Raw genomic sequence first — 24,960 nt, 5'->3', positions numbered from 1 at the left:
AGGTTAAGCATGAATTATGCCAATCACCAAGTCAAAGAAACCCCTCGTTCCTAATTATCCACCCTGGACAATAGTACTAGTGTGTGAAATGCGAGTGTATAAAGTTAGGCTCCCAAATCCTCATCCTTGTGCCCAAACAAGTGACTTTGTTGTCAAAAATTGCTTAATACTAAACATTTCTATCTATTCCGATGACATTATTCCAGTATAAAATAGGAGTAATGTAATGGACACTAAAGACCCCAAAAGTGATTTTAAAACAGAAGCGGAATGTAATAATAGAAAAACAAATTGTTTGTACTTTCCAAGTAGAAACAGTCCAACAAACATTTGATTTTCTAAAATACTAAAACTAACACCCTGTAAGGGGCACCTTCAAAGCCAGCAAATGAACTGCACTCCATTAGCATGCGTCATTCATGCAGGATGGTTTTCTTCTTCCTCAAGTGTGTGTCATTGAATCCCGCCGGAAGGACGAGTCCATGTCACAGGAGCATGAGTAAATTGCTCTGAACAGAGTAGGGGCTGTGCACACATCCTCTGCTGCTTCTTGCATCCATGGACCTCACCCATCTTCATCCAGGTCCATCTATTGCCAAAGCCAACAGGTCATGCTGGGATACAGCCACACTAAATTTTTTGTCTCAAACGATGGAAAGTCATTCAGGGGCTTCTTTCCTCCAGTCCCTTCAGCAGATACAGTTGCTGTTTTTTGCAGAACATGAGACTTTCCTTTGAAGCCCTATCCACAGGGTTTGATTTTTCCTGCTATCGATTATTTCAGAGTCAGTAGACTTCAAGTTTCCCATTTAACAGAGCACACTCCAAAAGAGTGTTTGGCACGTTGAATACCTGCTACTCTTCCCCATTGCTCAGGGAGTCCCAGACCTCTGCCCAGTTTGCTCCATGGGGCAGGTTTCATGGCTTTTCTGAGAAGTTATGCCATTGCTGTGGTGCATAAAGTAGGTAACAGGTTGAGTTAGTTCTGCATTTAAGTTTATATACTTTATTTTCAACATCTGGAAGATCCTGCTTGTACTGAGACTCTCACTGACACATACTCAAGGAAGAAAGAAAGGTCACTTAGATTTCGGGAGTGGTAACCTGCCGCCCGTCTCGACGTAGCACACGCATAGCAAAAGAAGTACGTGCATCTGCGAGATCTCCAGATGAGGTGCATGAGGTGAAGGTGCCCTACACGTATGATATCTAACAGCTCAAAGAAACACCATTAGAGTGCAGTCATTAAACTCATTCTCTCGTTGTAGATGGCTTTAATTCCTACATTCATTGCGTAGTTGACTTGTCTAAGGAAATCCGGTTGCTAAAAGAATTTTAATTCAAGCTGAACAAAAATGCTAAAGTATTTATTACATTAGAGATTGTGGCTATTTGTTGCAGAATAACCTCACGTTTACTGGTGCCATAAATGGAGATGTTTACGTCTGGAAGGATCATTTTCTGATCAGACTCGTGGCAAAAGCTCACACAGGGCCAGTGTTTACAATGTACACGACTCTCCGAGATGGACTCATTGTCACAGGAGGGAAGGAGAGACCGTAAGAGACACAATCTTCCTAAAGCGCGCAACTTTTGTCTCTCTTGTATGAGTTTTTTGTTTATCCGATACTCTAGATGTACCCAGTGCTTCCCAGAGATAAATGGTACCTGTACAGTAGCAGTTTCAATCTGAATTTTTCCTTATGTGCCCAGGTGTCCTAGTGAGTAAAGGACTAGTCAGTAGGGCACTTGGAGGGTCACAGTAACGCGCGTTATGCGCAAAGGATGTACTGAGCCTCAAATCAGCCGTTGATGTGAACACCTGTATGAGCTCCTTGTTGCCTGGGCTCCTGCCAGCCTGGCGTAAGTGGGTTTTCCTTCATGTTTTAATTCTGCCAAACCACAGACAACCTCTCCCAGTGGAGAGTCTGTGGTTAGTAAGTTCTTCGATTCACTAGAAGTAACGTATTTGCCAAGCTTGTCTTGGTGACAGAGATTTGGGATTGGCAAGAGAACAATTTGTGGTTTACGAATTAGGCATGACACTGTTTAAAACACGACGCGTGATGGCGTTTAAATTTCTGTCATTTACTTTCCCTTGCACGATAGTGAAATGTCTTTACATACGGTAGAAGGTGACTCAATATATGTTTTATTATTTAATCAAGAACATTCTGATGGGATTTGCATATGGGATTTGTTGTAGCCTGTGCGGAAAGAGGGATCAGGGTAACACAACACGCTTCTTTTCAGCACTAAAGAAGGGGGAGCTGTGAAACTGTGGGATCAAGAGATGAAACGGTGCCGAGCTTTCCAGCTTGAGACAGGCCAGCTCATCGAGTGCGTGCGCTCCGTCTGCAGAGGGAAGGTAAGTGAGCTGCCACGGCAGGTGTTGCGCTGCGGCACGCGTCACCGCGTGGGGTTCTTGGTGGAGCTTGGGTGGGAGACGGGGAGAAGGCTTTTGTGCAGTTAGCTCGGTCTGCCTGCCCAGGGACAATTCCTTGTTCGTCTTCCTGAGCTCAGCCACGGGCCTTAAACTGCAGGAGGATGGCGCGTCCTGCGTGGCTGGCTTCCCACGGCATGTAGGCACAGCGCAGGTGCTGCAGTCAGGCAGAAGGGATCCCAGGTTGTGGGGTTTTTTAAGTCACAAATAAAACAAGTTGCCACTGAGAATTACTGATTGACTTTAAGTTTTGGTAAGGTGGAAAACAGTAGAAATAACTGAATAATTCAAGATGCTAAAATCACTCTTGCACTTGTTTAAATCGTACCAGTAAATGTGAGAGGAGTGTGTGATGGTGCAGGAGCGTTACTTCACATGGTGGGTGTCTGTCCAAGCTAACACTTCATGAAACGGTCTCTGTTTCATTTTGTATATCAAGTCTCGGGACTTTGACATGCTCTTTGATAGCACCACCACTGAGGAACATTGTTCTACATTTCTGATCAAGTACCATTAGCCAATTCCAAACTGTATCTATTTATGCTTTTTCTAAGTACTTGCCAAGAAAGCTCTTGCCGTTTAGATGAAGACAGTATGCCTGGAGTAGATGCAAGGTGCTCTTAGTCTAACTGGACCTAAACCCCTGTCCTGATTTTTTTTTTAATTATTGCCCAAATATTACATTTATTCACCTCAGAGGTGCCAACTTGTATGTAGTAAATGCTTTGATCTGAATTAAAATCCTTAATGGCAAGATGGAAATCCACCGTGGCCACTCAACAGTAACACCAGGACGTGAAATCACATCTGGAGATGTGAAAGTGTCAGTGTTTTATTCTCCTGGTTTTAAGCTGCTGCATGAACAAGCAGTGTAAATCAGGAGGAGTTATCACAGATATTTCTGCAATACATCGGTACGTCACTGCTATTGATATTCTGGACACTGACAACCCATCTCTCTTCTTTTTTTTGACTACAAACAGGGGAAAATTTTAGTGGGAACAAAAGATGGAGAAATCCTTGAAGTAGGAGAAAAAAATGCTGCTTCAAACTTGTTGATTGACTGTCACATGGAAGGGGAAATCTGGGGCTTAGCAACTCACCCCTCAAAAGACATATTTATCTCTGCAAGTAACGATGGAACAGCAAGAATCTGGGACCTGTGTGACAAAGTGAGTATCACGAAATTGCCAAGCAGATGATTATAAATTATCATTTTATACAACCCACATTTTTCCAACCGTACGCACCTCAGGCAGCCGTGCATAGAGAGCAGCCTTTCTCTTCTGTTTTGATGTGGTTCTTTTTTTCCTGCTAGGAAAAGGTAAGTCCTTGGGGAGGTGGCATTATGCTCTTTCCAAAAGCAAGGGATTTGCAGGGAAACACAGTTCTTTGAAAGCACTGGTGCTGATGGAGTGCCTTTTGTTGCGTATTGCTTGTTTTGATCTAAAAGTACAGACTGGCATGGATTAAGGAAGCGTTTTATTTCCATGCTGACAGAGTGGGTGACACAGAGTGGGTGGCACAGGTCGTCCTGTCCCTGACTAATACGCAGACCCTGACTCTAAGCCCGCCGTGCTGGCAAGCGTGGCCCCTTCCTTTTTGGAGCCGTGCTTTAGAATGGATCATGTTGCCTATGTGTAGTTCAGGATTTTTTCCAAGTCAAATTGCGTAACAACAACTATTTTTAAAAATAAGTGAAACATTTTTAAAAAATAACTAAAAGCTTTCTGCTTATGCTAGCCTCCATAAGCCTCTTCAAAACGTAGTGACCTGAGCTAAGAGGGATAATTTTTCATATGGAAAACGAATATAAGTACAATAGGGTAAGTGAAAATGCAAGAGCATTCTAGTGTGTTTTCACATAGCAAATCAAAAGGAAGAAACCTGCCCTGATCAGCAGTTGTAGAAGGGATCAAAATCACCTTTCAGACAAAGTAGGAAATGGATTGTTCAGCCTTTTCTGCCAAGTAGTGTTCTTTCTGCTGTGAAACTTGGCGTCACCCCGCAACAAGATAGATGCAAACACGAAACTCCCGTTTGAATTACATCTATGTTTTTGAAGTCTGTTTTGCGACATATGCCTGGTGGGATGTGATTTTCTGATGTGAAATTTCAGATTTATATTTAGAGGAAACTGTGCACAGTTTGTTTTAATAAGTGACTGCGTTTGGAGCTTTCCATGTGCTCTGCAGTTTTCTCCAGGGGAGGCATGAGCCTGTTGCTTTCGTTCCTACAGAAACTGCTGAACAAAGTGAATTTAGGTCACCCGGCGCGATGTGCCGCGTACAGTCCTGACGGGGAAATGGTTGCGATTGGCATGAAGAACGGAGAGTTCGTGATTTTACTTGTCAGCAGCCTTAAGGTTTGGGGCAAGAAGCGGGACAGGAAGTCGGCAATTCAGGATATCAGGTACGGCAGAAGTTTCGCTTTGAGTTCTCTAGATGCGCAGCCCTAACTCAAGGAAAAGTCCATCAAGTTCCAAGTTGATTTCCAGATTTTTTTTGTAACTCCGTATTTTTTGAAACCTGTGTGAAATCATGAAACGTGTTTACTGGGTGACTGATGGCCTGAAGCTTATATTTACATATCCCTAAAGCTTATATCTTACGTACCACACACTTTTTTTCCCCTGTGATTAATTCAGTTCATCCACTTGAATATAGCTATTTGCACACTGTGGAGCTGTGATTGGGGGAATTAATATAGTACATTTTAAAATTGCAATTCCTGTTGCTTTTTTACAGAGGATTAGCGTTACTCTGCACGTGTGCTGTGCACTTTACACAAGTGCAATATTAACATCTGTTAACTACATGTGATATCCTCAATCTTCCTCATCTGTGAAGCATCAAGGTTTAGTTTGGATTCAGTCTTGCTTTGGTAGAAGGTTTTTCTTGTTTTTCAGTAACAGAAATTTGTTCTCTTGTGTTAACATGAGAAGCAAAAGAAAATCTGGCACAGAAACAGTAAATTATCTCCCCATTCCCTGCTTTATTGTCTAGGATCAGCCCAGATAACCGTTTTTTGGCAGTGGGTTCACAAGAACAGACTGTGGATTTTTATGATCTCACTCAAGGGACAACCCTAAACCGAATAGGCTACTGCAAAGACATTGCAAGTTTTGTCATACAGATGGATTTTTCTGCAGACAGCAGGTACATTCAGGTATGTCTCAGGCAGCTGCACATCTGTGTGTATTTATGGCGACTTGCCTGTAATCACAGCAACAAGATGGAGGTAAGGAAGGATGAGGGAGGCTTTCCAAAGGGATTCTGAGTTTCAAGGTGCCCCTAAATCTTCTCAGGTAGACCAGACAACTCAGATAGCCTTTAGGATGTTCACAGAGCTCCAATATTTGAAGTCATCTCTTTCTTTCTAAACACTCAGGTCTTCCTCCTGGGTTCTGCATCTCTGGCTGCAGCAGCATAGCTCAGGTCCCTCACAGCACCAGCAGTGTGCTAAAGGCAAAGTATTCTCTCATGTCAAGGGAATGGGTACAACACTGAGAAAGTGATCGTGGATTATAACCTCAAAATAGAAACAGTTCTCCTCCTCCCTTTCCCTCCGATGGGACACGTATGACAGCTGAATTAATATGTGAGGTTTCCTTCTGAAGTTTTTCTGATTTAGTAAAATTGGATTGAGATAAACCCACGAGAATATAAGTGAAAGGAAATCTATCAGCTCTGCAGTATGCGTATCAACACCTCGTTCAGTTATCGTCCTGTAACGTTGTTATTACGTCATGTTGCATATAATGAATTACAGCTGATTAGGAAAAAAGAGACATTTTAGTCTGGATGTTTATTTCCTGATAAAACCTGTTGAGATTATTACTGCTGGAAATCTTATAAAGAAAATGATGTACTTCTGGCAAAATTACTAACTTTATCCTGCTTTAGGTGTCAACAGGTGCCTATAAGCGTCAAGTTCATGAGGTACCACTAGGAAAGCAAATAACAGACCCCGCGTCAATAGAAAAGATCACCTGGGCCACATGGACAAGGTAAAAAACTGAAGAACCAAGTTCTGCCTGACTGGGGACAGGTGTGATACAGAACTAAGGTCAGATCACGAGATCAGATTGTGTAAACCAAATGTTCCCAGGGGTTGGCAAACCTGCGAGGGAACGCATCCACACGCCCCTTCCCCAGAGCTCCGTCCTGCACACTCACTGTTTTACACACGTTTGTAGCCGATTGGTGTCTGTAGTAATTATTACTGCAGTAAGACCAGGGCTGCCAGTCATATATCCACAGGGGCTTGTTGCCATTCATCCCAGGCTTCCAGCAGGGAGGTGTACAGCCCCTCACGTGGCTTCATACCACGTAAAGCTTGGCTTTTATTGGCACGCTGGCACAGGCGCCGCCTCGTCCCGCATCAGCCAACACAGGCAGTGTAGGGGCGGGGAAACACGAGCTGATTGTATTAAGAAAGGAGTTGTGGTTACCAGTAACATATAGGTACTGACATGGATTTATATAGGACCCTCCCAACACGATTACAAACCAATGGCTGCACACTTATTGTAGAAAGTGGAACCGGCCAAAAGCAGATCTGACAGTGAACAGTGGGTGGTAAATACAGGCAGGTTTTTAGGAGAAGGTACGTGAGAATCCTCCTACTCTTACTGCTCTGCCCCAATTAATAACTTCTAAGGACTCTCGACAGCTCGTGGGAGTGGGGCAGACGCAGCTGACCATATGTGGGTCAACAGGAATTATTATAAAGGAACTTAAACTAAGGGAAGAACAACTATTTTAAGAAAGACTCTACATCCAAACAAGCGTTCCCTCATTCAGGAACTTATGGCTAAGAGAAGAGACCGTTGCTGTCAAGAGTCACTGTGGGAGGACACATACATGTCCTCAAGGAAAAGAGGACCCGTAGCTGCAGAAGCCGCATCTATAAAATGGTGCGAGTGGTTTCACAGGAGACCATCGACCTCGGGGTTCATGGATAGGATGATTTAAGAGTCACACAAAAAAGATGCATTCTTGTGATGTTCTCCATGACGAGATCATTCAGTGCCATGATTTAGAGAGGACGGGGGTGGGATTTAGAGGGGAAGGAGGGGATTTAGAGGGCTGTCTTTTGAAGACAGCAATTTTTTTTGTTACTGGGCTGTGGAGGAGAGCAGTGGCAAGTAACTTACGGTCTAATCCTCTTGTTTTAACTTGGTTTTGAACAGCATTCTTGGAGACGAAGTCATTGGAATTTGGCCGCGAAATGCAGATAAAGCAGATGTCAATTGTGCATGTGTGACCCACGCTGGCCTAAATATAGTCACAGGAGATGACTTTGGTCTGGTGAAACTGTTTGATTTCCCATGCACAGAAAAGTTTGTAAGTGGGTACTTTATTTTAATCGAAACAGCTTGCTCTTCCTCAAACTCCTTAGCGTAGGATTTGAAGGCAGCTCCCAGGCAGCGCCGGCTGCAGGAGCATGGGTTAGTTGTGCAGCAGAGCTCTCACCGCGCCGGGGCAGCCACCGCCCAGCCCGGCCCAGCCGCTGAGCTGGGTTCCTGTGGGCTCAAAGCCACCGCTGCTGCTGGGGCGTGATGTTGTTCATGCTCACGAGGCGACTTTGTCACTCCGTGATGCCACACGACTGTACGAACTCCCCAACTGCTGTTCCTTTCTCAACAGGCCAAACACAAGCGGTATTTTGGGCATTCTGCGCACGTGACCAACATCCGCTTTTCTCACGATGACAAGTACGTTATAAGTACAGGAGGAGACGACTGCAGGTAACTGCTCGTTTGTTTTTAGAATGATGAAAAATCTTGTGTGTACCCTTCCATGCCAAGCCCACAGCAATGCCGGTGACACCGTTCTTGGCCCACTCTGGTCATGGAAGCCTGCTGTGTAGATCGTTTTGGCTTGTTTTTCTTACTCTGGAACGGCTGTATTTTATGGTCACTTGCACCCAATTCGCTCCTGCCACCTTGGTGTCATTCACAAGGTCAGCTCTACCAGGTAAAGCATCTTGTGTTCGGGTTTCCATGTTTACCAGGCAGCAGCTTGTAGCTCCTGGGCTTCCCTTCCTCCCTGGGAGAGGGCACTGGACAGACAGTGGACCAGCACCGACCCCCCCGAGATGTTGGGTGCCACGAAGTAGCTGAAGGAGCCCCGGCTGCTGGCATGGGAACCACTCGTGTGTCTGAAGAACATTTAGATCAGACAAAGACAGCTGGTGGGGGTGTCAGTCACACAAAAATAACCGAATAGCTCCCGCCCACCAAAGGGTAGGACAGGAATTCCGGCCGAACAGAAGGATAGACGGATTTAGAAAGACATTTCAGATAACAGGAGGCTTCTCAAAAGGTGCCTTAAGTTTGTGTTGGAGTGTTTTTGGGGTGTTTTTTTTCCTCCCCTAAAAAAAAAAAAAATACAGCCAGTGTGTGTGTGTGTGTGTGTGCACGTGTGCACACGTGTGATTCCTGCCGGATCACACCCCAAGTCTATCTGTGCTTCCAGTACGGCTCAGAGAGGACACTACTGTCAAGCAAAACAGGGAGCAACAAGGTGAGGAACAAGAACTAAACATGGTTAAACACAAACTGTAAGAGACATTTTAAACAGCAAAACATAGAACTAGAAAAACTAAAGAGCAACAAGGCAGGAAATGGAAGGGCACAAATTCTCACCGGAGACGTATCGAGCCGCTGCAGTCAAGAACCAGGTATTTATAACTGCTTACTCAGCAGGAAAAGTACAACCCAGGGACTGCAAGACTGAGGCATTTGTGCCAGTGACCGAGGCTGCGCGTCTTTTCCCGAAGCGAAAACGAAATCCTGCTGCTGTTTCATGACACCAGGCTCCCTCAGTGAGCCTGCAGGGCCCGCAGCACAGACCCTGCTGCTACGCAGTTTGTTCAACACCCTGCGGTCAATTTAATTGCATGAGAGGAGCTCTTCTTCACATTTAGCCCCCTTAAAATAGATATTTTAATATTTCCCTTTGGGAGAAAAAACCAAGGGGCAGGGGAAATGTTTTTCTTTGAAAAAGGGGTTACAGAGTGGGAGAGCACGAAGCACTGCCAGCTCAAAAAGCAGCTGCTTGGGAAGAAAAGGGCTGCATGTACCTCAATTCTCAGCCTGCAGGCTGGATGTTACATAAACTCAGAAAAGCGTATCAGCTGCCTTAATTTTGCCAATATAGTTACGATGAGATTTCTTGATTCGAAGCGTAACTTTACAGAGTAAAATACGGGCATTCCCACCCGCCTCCCCTTCCCTAAAGCACTCAGGCACCAGGTAGTTACAGGACTTCACTCCCCGAGACAAGGACGTGCAAAGGAACTCCAGGGCTCAGCGCTGCTTTACCTGGCGCCTCGCTGCTCACGCTGCATTTAGAGCCACGTGTGTATTTAACGCACAATATGCTGCAAGTTGTCATCAAGTCACTCAGAAAAATTAATTAATTAATGTCTTTGCAGTGTATTTGTCTGGCGATGCCTCTGAAAGGAGCCGCTCTCGCTGCCGTTACTGCCACCACCGAGTGACTGCTCTGGACTGGACAGCCAGGAATGCCTCTACCCCTTCAGCTGCTGTGATTTCCATAGGATGCTGCATGGATTACACGTTTTTTCAGATTACTCATACGAATTTACTGAACATGAATGTGATCTTGCGTTTGAAAGATTAATATCCTTGAGAAGGAAGCTGAAGTTTGAAAGGGAATCGTTTTGTAACCTGGGCAGGCCAAAGTGATTAACAACAGTTCATTCACAAAGCTGCTTTTGCCTAATACTGTGCTGCTCAAACCCTGTCTGAAAAGGGAGCACACTGAGAAAATGCTGGGCCCTTTAATTGCCATGATTTCAAAATTTATGGCTTGAACATTTGTTCAAGGAAGCTGGTGTTTTTACAACACCTGCTTAAAACTCCAATTCGGTGCGCTGAGTAAAACTGCACGCTTTTAATGAGCAGGCTGCGGTTCACACTTCAGCTTTCGGTAATGGAAGGAGCAAAGTATCATTTTTTTAAGTCTGTTTTATTTTTAAATATATATATTTGGCAAAATTTTCTATCCATGAAGTGCCTTTGAGTAATTTTCCAGTAGTACAGGCTACAGTCTTGCCTCCCACCAATTGCTTTCAACATACGGTGCTATAACTTTCACACAGAGGAGGGCTAACCATTAACACCTTTTCCAACTGTGTACTTACATTATCCCCGTTTTCTGCTTTGGTTTTTAATACTTTCACAAGTGTATTCCAAAATGTTTCTGAGAGCAAGAAGCTACGCGCTGTTCTAAGGACAAATTCCTGATGGCATGACACCTCTTGGGAAGCGCTTCGACACTGGGCCGTGATGGCAGCGTGACTGCAGCCAGCATCTGAAGCTTAACTCAGGTGGTGAGTAGAGGGGAGAGAGAGTATGGAGAGACTGGGATAAAGACATTTGCACACAAACAACTAAGAAGTTGTTCCCCAAGTGTTCCTGCACTCTCCCGGTTTATGGGACAATGTGCTTTACAGGTAACTACTTCCACAGGCAGTGGCCATCTAGTGCTTTTAAGAAGTGGTTTGAAAGCCTCCAAGAATCACAATTTGCTATTCTTCCCATTCTGGAGGGGCTTCCTGAACATCTCCAAAGCAATCTCTGGGAACGCCTGGTACCTCAGCACTGGGGACTGCGTGTACCCCAGCAGGCAGCTAGTCCCTGCTGCTTACGAGTAGAAAATAAATCACTCTGATACCAGAAAATTTACCTGTCCTCGAGAAAAGCATAAATTTGCTAAATTTGGACTCCTCTCCCCATCGTTGCTTCTCATGCAGCCCCCTCGTCTGTGACTGGGCTGTGGGATCGTGGGGCAGGAGGAGAGGTGCCTCCGTGTGGGAGTGGAGACAAAAGGCAAGTAAAGCTGTTCAGCATTTGTTAACATTTTGTCAAAACTAAAAAACTACAGAGTCAGTGGAACTGGAGAAAGAAAAAAGTAAGTTCAACTTTTTCCAATGAAACTGTTTAGTGGGCAATGGCAAAACAAATGACTTCTGAGACTTCTGGCATGGAACACCCCCCATATTTTGAAATTACCTTTCTGTTAAAAAGACTGTTTGTTAATCAAAAGAAATAAAGGCCAAAAAAAAGGCATTTGGACTTACATTTAGTCTCTGAAAAGAAATGTTAAACAGTGCTTTAGTCCCAGTTCAGGAAAATGTAATTTTGAACTGTGGAAACTTCCTGCCAATCCACTTGATGGCCACTGCACGAAAGGTAGCTGTTGGATGCAACAAATAATCCAGTTAAAGGAGTGGATCAATGTACATTTAACACACAAAAGTGCTTCAGCAACCTCAAAGAATCACCTTTTTTTAAAACTGAATTTATTAATGCCTTATATTACTATACAGAAGAGCAGTTTGTCAGATACACAACACGAGTCCCTATGCAGTCTTTTTCTAAAGAAACCTTCTTGATCAAATAATGTCATCATGTCAGGTGGTGATGTCAGTGGGCACCTGCCTTGCCTATGTTGTAACAACGTTTGCCTTCCTGTCACATTGATTGTAGCCCAAATAACACCAGTTGCGTGGCGGAATGAATTAATAAATGGTGATGTGAAAAATATCTTAAAGCAATAGTGTCTGTCAGGAGAACACTTAAAATTTGTATGTTTATATGGTTTGGCTTTATGTATAAAACGTTCAGAAGTGATGATGTATTATACTGTAAACTAAAATATTAGTGCATGAATTTATTTTTCCAATGGTCAAGATGCCATTAATTTAAAATCTGTGTCTCAGAATAAATTTGGCTACAAGTTTTCAATGTCCAGCTCTTAAATCAGATTCAACAAGTTGATCTGAAAAGATTATTGGGACTGGCTTTACAATTCCCTTCAACCTGGAATACGGCATCATACGTTACTGTCTCAAAAATAAAAGAAAGCAAGGATCTCCACTGTGTTTGGCAGAACCTAAAACGTGACTTTTCACCCTTCCAATAGCCAACTCGCAACACGTAAGTAAGCGGCGTCAGACCCCGTCGCCCGCGTGTCACGAAGCTGGGCACCACCAGGGGCCCTGGGCGCGGGCACCCATCTGCGCTGCGCCAGCCGCCGGCCGGGACATCGAGCTGGAGCTGGACCGGGACAAACTGCTTCACGCGGCACATACGGAAAGAAAAGGTATCATGGAAAATCCACCTACTCACATCGCTATACGTCTGACAGACTAGTTCCACCACCGTGCACAGAGATATTTCATCACGAGGAACTTAAACAAAATAAACACAAATATATTAAACTTGCCTCAAGAAAGCAAAATACCGATATTATTTTATGTCTATAAGCTTTATTGATACTTGGGGTTTTTTGTTTTTGTTTGCTATTTTTCTTCTTTTTTGTGGGTGGTTTTTTTTTGTTTTTACATTTCACAATGCATTCCACAGACTTAGTTCAATACAGCTTAAACTGCAAGTGTATAAATTTTCATTTATCATTTCTGGCATAACAAGGTTTTACGTTTCCAAACAACATTTGCAGCATTAGATATTCGGTCCACAGATTATGAGAGTTTGAGAGACTGTAGAATTATTTGCTCAAAATCAACTACTGTACGTTTGTGCAACAAAGTGTATGCTGTAATTTTCTTTTAATACATGTGGAGGTTCCTTTGTTCTTTACTCTTTTGTTTTTTGTTTTGTTTTTTTTTTAAACAGATGCTAGTGTTTACAGAGCCATTTTAGTTTTTCAAGCTTGTGTGCTATGGAGCTAGTCCAGAAACCAGTCAATTCTCTGAAGTACGAAGCACTGTGGAGCAGCTGAAAGATCTAAGCTTTGTGAAACACATATATATATATATAGGCAATTGATAAAACAATAAAATCACAATACAGCTATACTCATACCAAAAAGGCAAGATTTTTCAAAACTTGCTAAAATGGTATATTCTTCTAAAACATCTCATTTTAGAAAATCTGCATCAATCTACACAGACCATACACAGTGCACAAACTGGGAAGTGTTATCCTCCGCTCCACCTGCACTACCTCTTCTGGAACGCAGCAGGGACTACCACCGACGAAGCACAATGTACAGCTTTCTCAAATCTTTTGTATTAGCCAGTGCTGCACACAGGATAAAGAAAGATGATTAGTTTTAGATCCATACATAGCAGCTTACAATATCTTAAGATGATGAAACACATGGCAGTCAAAACAGTTATTTTTCCTCAAACACTGCGTTGCTAAAAAATAAAGATCTGTGAAATTGCACTGCAATGTCAAGGGGTTTGCTATTCCCTGACCCTCCCCATGTAAATCCAAATGAGTATTTTTTTTCCCCCTTAAAAGATGAACTTCCTATCAGTAAGTTGCTTCAGGCTTTTTATTCAGTTTTGCGCTTCAACCCAGGGATCTTCGCTTGGATCCTGCAAGAGGAACAGGAGAGGAAAAAAGTTCATTTGAGTAATGAACAAAAGAAAACGTAGGTGTAAACAGTCTTAAATTGAAACAGCAATAGGTGAAGGTAATTCTCATGGCAACACAAAACTGTGAAACTGCGAAATTCTTCTTCATTCACCCCTCGATTGCAACTGCTGGGGGCCTCAGCTTTCACTAATGCTTTCAGATACACAGATTTTTATTAGAAATGATGCAGGATTAACTTAACAAGGGCAGCAGCAAAAAAGGAGCTGCTTCCATAACCATTCCAAATTTCAACAAAGGACTTTTTCCTCCCAGGACTAGGGCACATTGGTTACACAAAGGAGTACCACACATACCAACAACTGTAAACTGATTTTTTATGAAATGAAATTAAAAACCAAGCCCCCAACTCACTTAGCCATGGCATCTTTGACATTCTTGTTCACGAGTCCCAAATAATGGTCGATTTGGGCCTGGAAGTGGAGAGGACAGACGTTACAGACCAGCTCTTACCAACAGCCCTGCCCAGAGGCAGAGTCACCCCGCGCCGAGATGTGCTTTACACGAAGGATCCCTGACAGAAGGAAGGGGCTCAGCCGTGTTTATCTCCCAGTCGGATGCCAGACTCCCGCGGCTTACAGCCACCACGTGTGCTGTGTTTGCCCCGGGAACGCACACAACTGGGAACAGCGGGCGAGTACACACATAAATTAATCCCTGGCTTCTGCATGGCTCATGGCACCAGTCACCCGCGTTCCCCGTTCCTCTCCAGGCCGCCCCACTGCACGGGCACACAACCAGGGCGCTCGGCGCAGGGCAGCCGGCTCCTCGGGGCGACGCGGAGAAGGAAAGCTGCTTAGGTGGGCTGGGCCTGGTAAACTGCTTACGCCTTCGGAGAGCCTGCGGCTCGGCAAGAGGATTGCGGAGCCCGCCCTAAGCCACACAAATTGTCCATCCTCTTTCCTCGGCGCTACAGGGTTTCCTTTCACTGCAGAGTGCTCTGTTCCTTCCCAGGAGCTCCGAGAGGAATCCAAGAGGCTCTGCCATCTGCTCAGTACCTTTCTTCCTCCCTTCCTAATAAGTTCCAGGCTGGCCTCCATGAGCAGCCTTGTTTTTGAAAGAGGAGAAGGATCTGCTAAGCCAGAGCTGGCTTCCCCCTCCTGTGCAATGACCTGCCGAAGACAGTCCCCACTCAAGCTGCTATAATTTAATCAAACATGTTTCATTTTAGCTCCTTCTTACCTCTTGCTTTTACATTAGTCTCTCCACAGAAGCACCAGACTGTGCTGAGCGTCTCCCACCTCCTGTTTTTGCTAGGGCTACAAATTCCACAGGGCTTCGGGATATAAATCCTGAATGTCAGCTCCAAAGAGTTTCTTCAGAAATTGTTTTAAAAGTACTTACATCAGGATCAATGCACCGTGCCTACTGCTGCTTTAGGCCTGACCAAACGTGGACCGGAGGAGAGAAGGGCTCCGGGTTAATCAGGCCCTTTTTACAGCTGCTTGCTGGGGAAGCCTTCTGACACTTCCAGCAAAAAGGAGGAGGGGACAGCACACACAGTCTGGACTTCAAAGTGACCTTGCTTCTCTTGGCCCTGGCACCGACTCCGAGCTAAAGGCCTTTGTTTTAAAGGCTTTAAAGATTTTATGACACTGAAATGAATTTTGGTTTTGTTCACTTGTGGTTTTGCTTCAGCAGAGCTGATTTTATGAAGCGTTTAATGAATCGAATTAAAACACTCACCTGATGTCTCTCATAAATAACAGGAACACTGAAGAGCGAGATCAAAGCTGGAAAAGAGCACATCAAAGGTATAAATATTGACAAAAGGGGTGGTGTTCAGGTAAAACAATGACTAGTTTTCACACCTCAACATTTCTTTCAAAAAGATACAAGAAAAAGAAATAACTAAGCCACATGCAAAAATTGTTGGCTGGTAATTTAAATAACCCCCATTAAAGAGGAGCTGGGCTGCTCTCCAGGTCTCATTAACAGTACAGCAAGTTCGGTCACAGTTCACTTTTTCACTGTGGGTTATGCAAATTCTTCAAAAAGGATGCTCAGGGTTCTGCCAAGGCCCGTCGGTTTCTGACATCTGAAGTCAGCCTGCTCTGGGGTACACGAAACAGAACTCTGCAGTGGGACATGGCCAGAGCCAATCCTGTCCCTCCTCCAAAGCCACAACACAGCGATGGTACTCAGGTAAGGCCAACCCTGGCAGCACAGCAGAACACACTTCTAAATGATACAGTGTCTGGAAAATCAGTAATCTGAAGGAATTCAACACTGCAATTCAAAATGATCCCTTCTGCAGTGCTATCGAGGCCCTAGAAAAGGACACACGACTGTAACACATTGCTGCGCTCTCAAGAACACAGGAACAGCCTGACAGCACCGAGCAGACGTCAGTGCCTTTCCAGGGTTATTTCGTGTGCCAGGGATTTAACACCGTGTAAAGCACTTACCCAGAATCAGCAATGTCAGACCATTAAACAAGGCACCAACGTAAGTGAACACCCACATCGACACTGCAAACTGAAAGGGGAAAAAAAGCACATCAGACCACAGGAGAACAGAGCAGAACACACCAGTTACTGAGAGAACTTCCCTAAACACACAGGTGAAACCGAAACGCCCCAAACTCCACGTCACCCCTGTAGGTCTCACGTCATTGCAGCTGTGTGACGAGATGGCTCAAGGCTTTAGCAACGCCACACGTGGCCTCTTGTGTCCGGGCCACGGGGCTGAGCTCGGCCCGAGTCGCAGCGCCCCAAGCTGCGGGTACTCGGTGGCTGCTCTCTCGTTTACACGGCACTTCCAAACACAGCTCCCACCCTTCGGAGAGACGGAACGGGATGGGCAAGTGGGAGGTTAAAGGGCTGGTGGGGACGCGGCGCGCGGCGAGAGCCAGGGAGCAGGCGAGCAGGTCGTCTGTTTGCGCGGCAGCCCAGCAGTGGCGCACGGTGTGTTCGCTCCGGGGCTGCCGCGCACACGGTGGCACCGACTATTGCAGCCGCGCTTCGGCACAGCAAAGGGCTCAATGGCCCGTTGACCAGACTAGGCAGAGGTTCATGGGAAAAACCTGTCTGGGAGGTAGCATGGCAAGATCGGCTTGACTGATTTTTTTTGCCTTAAAAAAACATAAGAGCTTTGGATACTAAAAAATTCAGGAAAGAGAGGAGTAAACAGTGCCATAAAATGGAAGGTGGCTCTAAGCCAGAGACAAATTCAGAAGCAAAGACATTCTTCTGAAACAGACACCTAAACCCTCACACTGCTGTAATTTCTGGCTTTGTACCCCAGCCCCTAACCCGTACCCGGACACTGTTCCTCCCCCACCGCCACCGCGCTGGGCTGTCGGGTACGGGCTCTGCGCTGCTCCACCAGCTCTACACAAAGATCTGCAGAAGTTCAGGCCCCTCAGCTTTCTGCCAGGTGGAGAGTGTCCCAAGCACACCTCTGACCTATACGGAGCGGGAGGGGGCCGAAGGCTGCCAGCTCTATTTCTGTGCAGGATTCCTCCCAAGGAAAATCAGCCGCTTTCTTCTAGTATTGCACAGCCCGAAAGGCACTGAGCAGAGCCGGGACCTGGACGTCGGACACAGTGGGTTTACCAGAGCTTATTTCTCGCTAAGCTCTGAATTACGCTTTGCCTTGTGCGGAGCACACGGAGGAGACCCCCCAGCCCTTTCATCAGCTAAGCACATCTGGTTGTTTTCTGTGCAAGACACTGCAAAACACCGAGCGGCTGTACAGACGCGGTGTGGAGCCTGTGCTGGCATCAGAGAGGCGAGATGTGGGCACAGTTAACAACCAAAGGTGAAGCACTCCAAGAGGCAGAAGAATCACAGAAGGAAAAGATGGGTACAAAGCACTGGAAAGAAAAAAAATGCACGTCGAAAGACTGTGGGTGTGGGCAAGGACCCATCCTGCAGCCGCGTTACTCAGAATTACGTATCCAAACATCCATTTTCAGCCTGTTGTAAGATGCGAAATATCCAAACCAAAGCCACAGCCAACAACAAGGGCATGACAATCAATACAAGTTTAATTGCATGACCCCTGTAATGAAATGAACTTTACTTCAAGAGCTTCATCCCAAGCTGATCCCATTCAAAATGCAGCAGGATTAGTTGCAAATGAAGCAGTTCTTCATCGCTCAGCTCTTTCCAGATGTGACGTAAGCAGCAGTACAGGCACAAAGTTAACCCTCAGACAAGGCTGCAATGTTACCATCAACTGCATTCCCACTGAAGGATTTTGGCAGGTTTATCAAGAAAAATAAAGCAGATTTTTCTAAACTCCCTCATGATTCATTCAAACCTTGGCCCAGTTCTGCTCTCCACGATGCCAGGGTGCGAGCTGGCTGCCTGCCTCTTTGCACAAGACGTTTCAACAGAGCAGACACTTCCCTCTCAGAGCAAGTCTGTGCATGCAGCACGTCCCCCTCCCCAGAGAAGGGAGGGAAGTCAACAGCTTTTACTATGGCAGAAAGCCCCCAAGTCTGTGATCATTCCCAACACTTCTCTCGCAGCCTGTGCATCCAGTGAACCGCACGTGGCAAAGCACCGTGACAGCTCTGCAAGATCTCCTCTGCACCAACACAGTTACCCGAGCTCAGCACCACCCTGGTCAGGTGAACATTTAGTAATATCAGTGAAGACTATGACCAAGTCAGAAAATGTGAGTTTATGTAAGCAGAGGGGTAACAGATATGAATCAATCCCAAAGTCCAACAATTATCAGAACTATTCAATCCTATTTAGTAAGCACTGAATTTATGGCCCAAGAAAGATCAAAATCCAGGAGTTAACATTTGACTGACGCAGGCTTTGCTTCTCCTAAAGTCTGTCCAGAGGCAACAGGGTCTAATAACAAACTGTGTTGCATGTGTGGTTTGTAATCCACGTCACTTACTCATACTGGGTGGGAGAAGGAACCAGCCCTTCTCTCTGCCGCGCCAGTAAGGGACGCCTGTGCTGAGTGCTGGGTCTATCAGAGCAAATGAGTTTCAGCAAAAATCTCAGAACCCCCCTCCCACAACTCCTCCTCTCTTCACACACTTCTGACAGTTGAGACAGCACTCCCAGATTAAGCGGAGTTGATCTCAATCCCACGTTTACGTATCGGTCTCTATTTCGTATTGATCTCTCTATCAATTGATCTCTATCCCTTTTTCCCTTGGAAACGAGACAAACTCAGAGGACCTTACAATGCAAAAAGCCTTCCCTGAAACACGTCTTGAACACTTCCAGCTCTAAGACAAAAAAAAAGGGGAAGGCAGCCCAGATTGACCAACACAAAGATGATACTGCTCTTCCCACACACTCGGGACAGAGGAAAGCACAGGGCCCCAGCTCAGCCTGAGTGTTGCACTGATATGTAAACCAGTAAAAAACCAGTGTATCTGATGGGCTGCGTCGAGTTTTTGCCTACTCGTTCCAATGACTAATGACTCCCCAGTACCCAAAGCATATTGCCACTTAACGGCAAATCCAGAAACGCCTGTGTACCAGTTTCTTTACTATAAAAGAGCTCAAATGCAGCCAAGAGCTCTGTTTCTCCAAACATCAGCTGAGCAATGACAAACTGGAGGCAACTGTGCCGCGGTGTCGGAAGGGCCACCGCCGCGCCGCTGGGGCTGGAGCACGAGATTGCCACGTGGCGGGACAAAGTGTAGTTTCTCTCGGACTCTCAGGCAAGGGCTCCTCTGGAATTGCTCCTCAAGAGCCGAGAGGAACTTCTCCTTGTGCTGCATAAATATTTAGAGTCCATTTTAAGACTTCCATGAGTGAAGCATTGTTTAATACAACAGAAAAAGATGGATTTTACAGTCAGAACTCTTACTCACAATAAACTGACCTGCAGACATTCTCTACATTAAAGCTCTGTAACTTTAATTATAAACAAACATGCTGTTTCCTATAGTGAAGATGTTTAAACTACACGAGCCAAGGTATTTTTTTTAAAGCAGGGCTGTTACATTACATAGAACCCCAGCATCTTAACGTTCTCCTCAGGCACAAATTCTTCAAAATCAGTAGCCTGTGCTTGTGAACTGTCCTGACATTCCCTGGATTCACACAAGGGCTGCTCCCAACTCCCATGAATTAGACTAATTAACCTACATAAACAGTTTTAAATGTCAGAAGAAGAGAGGGGAAATGAATTAGCTCAGCTGAGTAAACATGTCCTTCCTATATACCAGAGTATTTTAAAAGTGATCTGAGTGCCTTGAAGACATTATGACTGGAATGAATTCTGCTTCTAACGTAATCTCTGACTGGAATGAGCTCAACATCTAACATAATTCCTCTGAAAGGCCTGATTTTTAAAACAGTGTCAAGTGGAAGTTGGCTGTTCACTGCTTCCTTTGCTGCAAGGATTGTGATCTCTGAACAAACGGTGTGGAAACTCCTGCTAACTCCAGTGAAGGACCATATCACAAAGGGCTTAATTATTAAAGAGCCACAAGTGACCTTGTAACTACAGGTTTTTCTGTGGTGTCGTTTGTTTAATCAGATCCAAACACGATTCAAGCAAAATAACTTTTCTTTCAACATTGAAACTCAATGCCCTTAAAAAACAGAAGAAACAAAGAATACGTCCCTCTCCTCCCTGGCACACCAGTTTAAGTTCTCCAAATGTAGTTCTAGCTGTGTAACAGTAATTCTTCTGGTCAAGGCTGTGGCCTTGAGATGCTGCAGAGCTGAATCCCGAGTACTCAGTCACCTCGGCATGGAGGGAGACGCAGCTGCTTGCAGCCAGGCGACGGGCAGTGTGAGAGGGTTTAGCCATTAAAACACAATCCCTGTGTGGGAACACTGGCACGGCACAGGCACTAACAGCCTTATTTAAGCCATTGTGCCATAAAATGATTGCAGCAGTAACAATCGGGTCCAGACAAATGCCCAGAAAACAACAATACACAGCTACCTCACAAAAATACTTTTACTGCACAACCCTTTAGGAGCGGGAAGATTATTACACAAATCCTGAGGCTGTTATCCCATCTCCTCTTTCCCTTCTGAGAAAATAAATCCTTCCCACGAGCAGCATAGCCAGGTAACAACTCGACAGCTTCATAACCCTTCCTTTCTCCAGAGGGAAAGGGCCCTTGCACAGCATCAGCCACAATGTTTCCAGCACAAACTGTGTCTAAGTCAGAGCACAGTAAGAAATTGGATCTAGAAACTCTGGGTAAGACCCTGCCATCTCTCTCCAACTGCTATTCCACAAACATAACAAAGACTTTTACAGGCTTTCTATTTTTCTCCAAGTTTCAGAAGAAACCCCTTTTCCCAACCCCACAACTCCTCAAAGGACTTTGCAAAGCACTAAGCAAGGGCTTTACTGGAGGATAAATGCAACTTTACTTCAAGAAGATTAAGCAAACTGAAAAAGAAATGGACAACTGGTTGTACTCAGTAAAGGAAACAATTGTTTGGAAAACAAAGAAAGGCGATCAGCTTGAAAGGAGAGAATATAATTCTCACAGAACAAAACTGAAGGGTTTTCAGCCTGTGTTATTATATCTGACAGTTTGCCACCTTCAATAAATCCCATTAAATACTACTTGGACACATTCAAGACATCTGTTAGGCAGCATTGTGTGCTTTAGGTAGAGTAACTTGCAAGACTCATTTTACATCACTAAAAGAAACAGCTATTAACACCCAAATCCAGGGACTGAAACTGGTGTGTCCACCTTCCCAGTAAAACAAGAACATCACCCAGTCCCCACTCTTCCAGCAAAAAAGTGGACACAAGAACTCCTGTTCTTTAAGGTAAGTAACTGTACAGTAGCCACTTGCTGCTCGGTGCAAAGAGAAAAACAGAATCAGACTGTGCCAGTCTAGCTCCAAACACAGATTTTCAGGAGGGAGAGATCTATGTCAGTGCCACATTCGGAATGCCCGTATCGGAGCAGGGTCTTGTTTTCTTAAGATTCCTGCTGTTAAGCACCAGTGAGGAGGTGTAACAGCTGAACTGTGTGCAGCCAGAGCTTACTTCAGTTTTCCATTATTTTTACTTCAATAAAGTACAGATAAAGTTATCCACTCTGTTACAGCACGAGGCCCTTGATATTCAACTCAGTGTGGCCAACAGAAAGCTGTACTTCTTCGACGACAACAAAAAGGCTTAGTACTTCCAACGAGCAAACTGAAACTCAGTATTTACTCACTGGGAGCCAAAGATGCTATTGTTCATTCATGTTCCTAAGGACCAGTGGGCTTTGCTAACCCGGGTCAGCACGGAATCTGTTTACACAAGGCTGCTGTGTCGACAGCTAAACTCACCTTCAGAGAATCGACCAAGTCATCGACTAGGAAGAGACGTCTCAGCTCTTTGACTGTGCCATTAATGTGACCAAGCACAACGTTACTGTATTTCTGAATAAGCTCTTCAGACACGGCTACATCAGACTCCAAGTAAGCCCTGCAAGGAAGAAGAGCTTATGAAACTTTACTGTAAGAGTGCTGCCAAACAGTATCAACACACACTGTATACTTAATATATAAAGTATCGACATGGGTTCCTTTTATGTTATAAACAGAAAAACCTGACTGTATGAGGAATGGTGAAAGGCTAGAACAGCACTAATCTAAGCTATTCTTAGAAGGAAAATGTGAACCTTAAAAAACCCCACGTCCTCTTAGAAGAAAAGAAAAGAAAAAAATGTTTGTTTCTTACTGCTAGATTGTGCCAGCGCACGGAGTCACCCACACAGCCTTACCTGGACTAGGCAAAAAGGTGCACGGGCTAACATGCATGTGTGGACAGACATGGCTAGCAAGTGGCCAAACCAGCCTCCAGCACCACTGGCCCACACGCTGCTTGGTCTATGGAGCCTCCTCCTAACCCCTCAGCATATGCTGTGATCTATTACACTAATGAGGCCAATTAAAAAAATGAGATAGGCAGGCAGGCTGGGGGGGAATGTCATTCTCTGGTTTTGCTACTGTATTAGGCAGCTGAATAGTCTACGAGATTCCTACATTTCTCAAACAGAAAAAATCCTACAAAAGCAACACACCCATTCACAGCGCTGGAAGGCACTTCTGGAGGCACCATTAAACTGTCACAAACACGCCAAGGCACGGTAAAATGGGGAACTTTTTCATCATTTGCAAAAAAACTTTCTTACAGTTAGCGACAGCAGTTCTTTTAACAGAAAGATACAAGCTCCTATTTGGTTAAGTGCTCTTTCCACTACGCTGTGACTTTTATCTCTAGTTGCAGCAGCTATGGCAATTTAGACTCTTGAAATACAGAATAATTTATTTATCCAATTTGCATGTTGGAGGGAGAAGGAGCAATGCAGCACATCTGTAACAGGGCACTCATTTTACAGTTACTAGAGTAGTTAAGCTTTCGCTTTGATTTACGGGGGGATTCTGCTTTGGGGTGGCTTTGTTTGATTTTTTTAAAAAATAAAAAACACACAGCGGAGTTTCCGATGTATGTCATTTAAGGCAAAGCTAAACGTGGCCTTGTGGCAAGTCCAAAACAAATCAAGTTACTTTAAATGGTAACTACAGAGGGTGACCATTTCAAGGCTACATTCTGCTGTCCACACTGGGACACCCTTCTCAACCCATCAGCATGATACTCAGTACCTGAATCAAGAATCAAATTGATCTCACAAATGTGCTCTTCACTGTCAAGCTAAATTCAAGTACAAATATCCTTCTTGCAGTTGAAGCTATACAGGTAAAAAGTAAGCGACCAGGTATGTTGGACAAGAATGCCTGGAAGCTTCTTATGAGTCTCAGTATTTCTAGAAATAAACTGCAGAAAGAGCACAGGGAGAACAACTTTTGCTTGTTCTTGCTAAGAACGAACTTAACTGGTAAAGTTGGAAATGCTGTTTGGATACTGAAGAGCATTGCTGGGTAGACAGAGCAAACAGGATTACCACAGGGAATTATTCACCCTGATAAGGGTGAACGAGGAGGGCCACACAAGGCCTACAAAACCCCACTGTACAAAAGAGAGATATTTCTTATTGTTATACTGAATGTTGGTGCCAATTGCTCAGATGTGGTTTTTTTATATCATTTCTAAGCTTGAAAGCAAATACTCCTTTTATTCCAGCTGGTTTAGGCACAGATTGGCTTCCACTGGGTAAATAAGCCACTACACCTCGTGAGGGAGGAATGCAGGCAAACCCGGGAAAGCATTTTACTGAAGATGAGAGGAAGAGAAGGAGAATTAATTCAAAATACCACAAAATTAGTAAGAGACCTGTAAACAGGAGGGCAAGCAGGAGTTCCTGCAAGGTGCAAGGAAAATTGAGGTTGAACCACTTCACTGATCAAAAAAGGAGAGCAGCAGTGTGGGATAGGGCTGGTACAGAAACAGGAAATGTGCGCTCTTAGTAATTTCTCTAACACATTAGTTGAGTTTTTCTCTCTCTTAAGAAGCAGCTCTGCAATAAGGGGCACCACTGTACTCTACACAGAAAGGATGAATACCACGGATACCATATTCCCACACTGCAGGGAACAGCACACATGGTATGCCCAAGGACTTAGCTCATCACTTAAAGTGAAGAGAGCTCGGAGGCCCTCTTCAAGGACCTGAATCAATCCTATGATTCGACTCTTCAAGCTGTAGAATTCAGAGTCCAAGCTTCTGGACTTCTGACCTGGGCAGGCTGCAACAAACCTGGATTCTGCTGATGACTAGGCAGCCTTGCCTGGGGAGAACACAGCTATGCTGCTACACACTAAAACATAAATTTTAAGAGTATTCTTTAAAAAAAAAAAGTTCCAAAAAGATAGAAAGTATCCCCAGCGACATTTATTCTGATTTTCACTAAATATATTGCATTGAAAGAGCTGCATCTCCCAGGTATTCTTTAAATTTTGTACATCATCTGTCACTGGTTCACATTCAGAAGCCTACACCATTCCGAAATGCACACATTACTCCATTAGACTGAAGTGCGTAATTTATCTTTTTAACATAAGATATTCCAGCATTCCCAGGGAAATCTCCTGCAGGAAGGGGGGAAAATACTACATTTTCTTTACCACTGTTTATACCTGTGAGAAAAACTGAAAGAAGAGTAGTCAAAGACTGGGTAACAGACTTTTCAGCACAGAGACTATTTACATTATTATGCAAC

At 44.6% G+C, this 24,960-nt stretch overlaps 2 protein-coding genes across 10 annotated transcripts in view; one reads left to right on the top strand and one right to left on the bottom strand.

The window, feature by feature from the left end:
- The window catches only part of EML6 (EMAP like 6), a 113,886-nt gene extending 103,975 nt beyond the window's left edge, over window positions 1–9,911 (top strand). For both annotated transcript variants that reach the window (XM_086631152.1, XM_086631151.1), the window contains 9 exons: window positions 1,402–1,559; window positions 2,254–2,368; window positions 3,427–3,615; window positions 4,683–4,855; window positions 5,449–5,611; window positions 6,349–6,452; window positions 7,638–7,791; window positions 8,095–8,195; window positions 9,887–9,911. In XM_086631152.1, coding sequence (XP_086487278.1) covers window positions 1,402–1,559; window positions 2,254–2,368; window positions 3,427–3,615; window positions 4,683–4,855; window positions 5,449–5,611; window positions 6,349–6,452; window positions 7,638–7,791; window positions 8,095–8,195; window positions 9,887–9,911 — 1,182 coding nt within the window. The remainder of the gene's footprint in view (window positions 1–1,401; window positions 1,560–2,253; window positions 2,369–3,426; window positions 3,616–4,682; window positions 4,856–5,448; window positions 5,612–6,348; window positions 6,453–7,637; window positions 7,792–8,094; window positions 8,196–9,886) is intronic.
- A 3,171-nt stretch (window positions 9,912–13,082) lies between these two features.
- The window catches only part of RTN4 (reticulon 4), a 46,884-nt gene continuing 35,006 nt past the window's right edge, over window positions 13,083–24,960 (bottom strand). For all 8 annotated transcript variants that reach the window (XM_086631912.1, XM_086631913.1, XM_086631914.1 and 5 more), the window contains 5 exons: window positions 22,127–22,265; window positions 16,292–16,361; window positions 15,570–15,616; window positions 14,238–14,296; window positions 13,083–13,825 (listed from right to left, as the gene is read on the bottom strand). In XM_086631912.1, the coding sequence (XP_086488038.1) occupies window positions 13,783–13,825; window positions 14,238–14,296; window positions 15,570–15,616; window positions 16,292–16,361; window positions 22,127–22,265 (358 nt within the window). In that variant the 3' untranslated portion in view covers window positions 13,083–13,782. The remainder of the gene's footprint in view (window positions 13,826–14,237; window positions 14,297–15,569; window positions 15,617–16,291; window positions 16,362–22,126; window positions 22,266–24,960) is intronic.

Source organism: Tauraco erythrolophus, chromosome 2, assembly GCF_009769465.1.
Source record: "Tauraco erythrolophus isolate bTauEry1 chromosome 2, bTauEry1.pri, whole genome shotgun sequence".
Taxonomy (NCBI): domain Eukaryota; kingdom Metazoa; phylum Chordata; class Aves; order Musophagiformes; family Musophagidae; genus Tauraco; species Tauraco erythrolophus.
The sequence above is the reverse complement of the archived record's forward strand: the minus strand, read 5'-3'. Positions and strand labels throughout refer to the sequence as shown.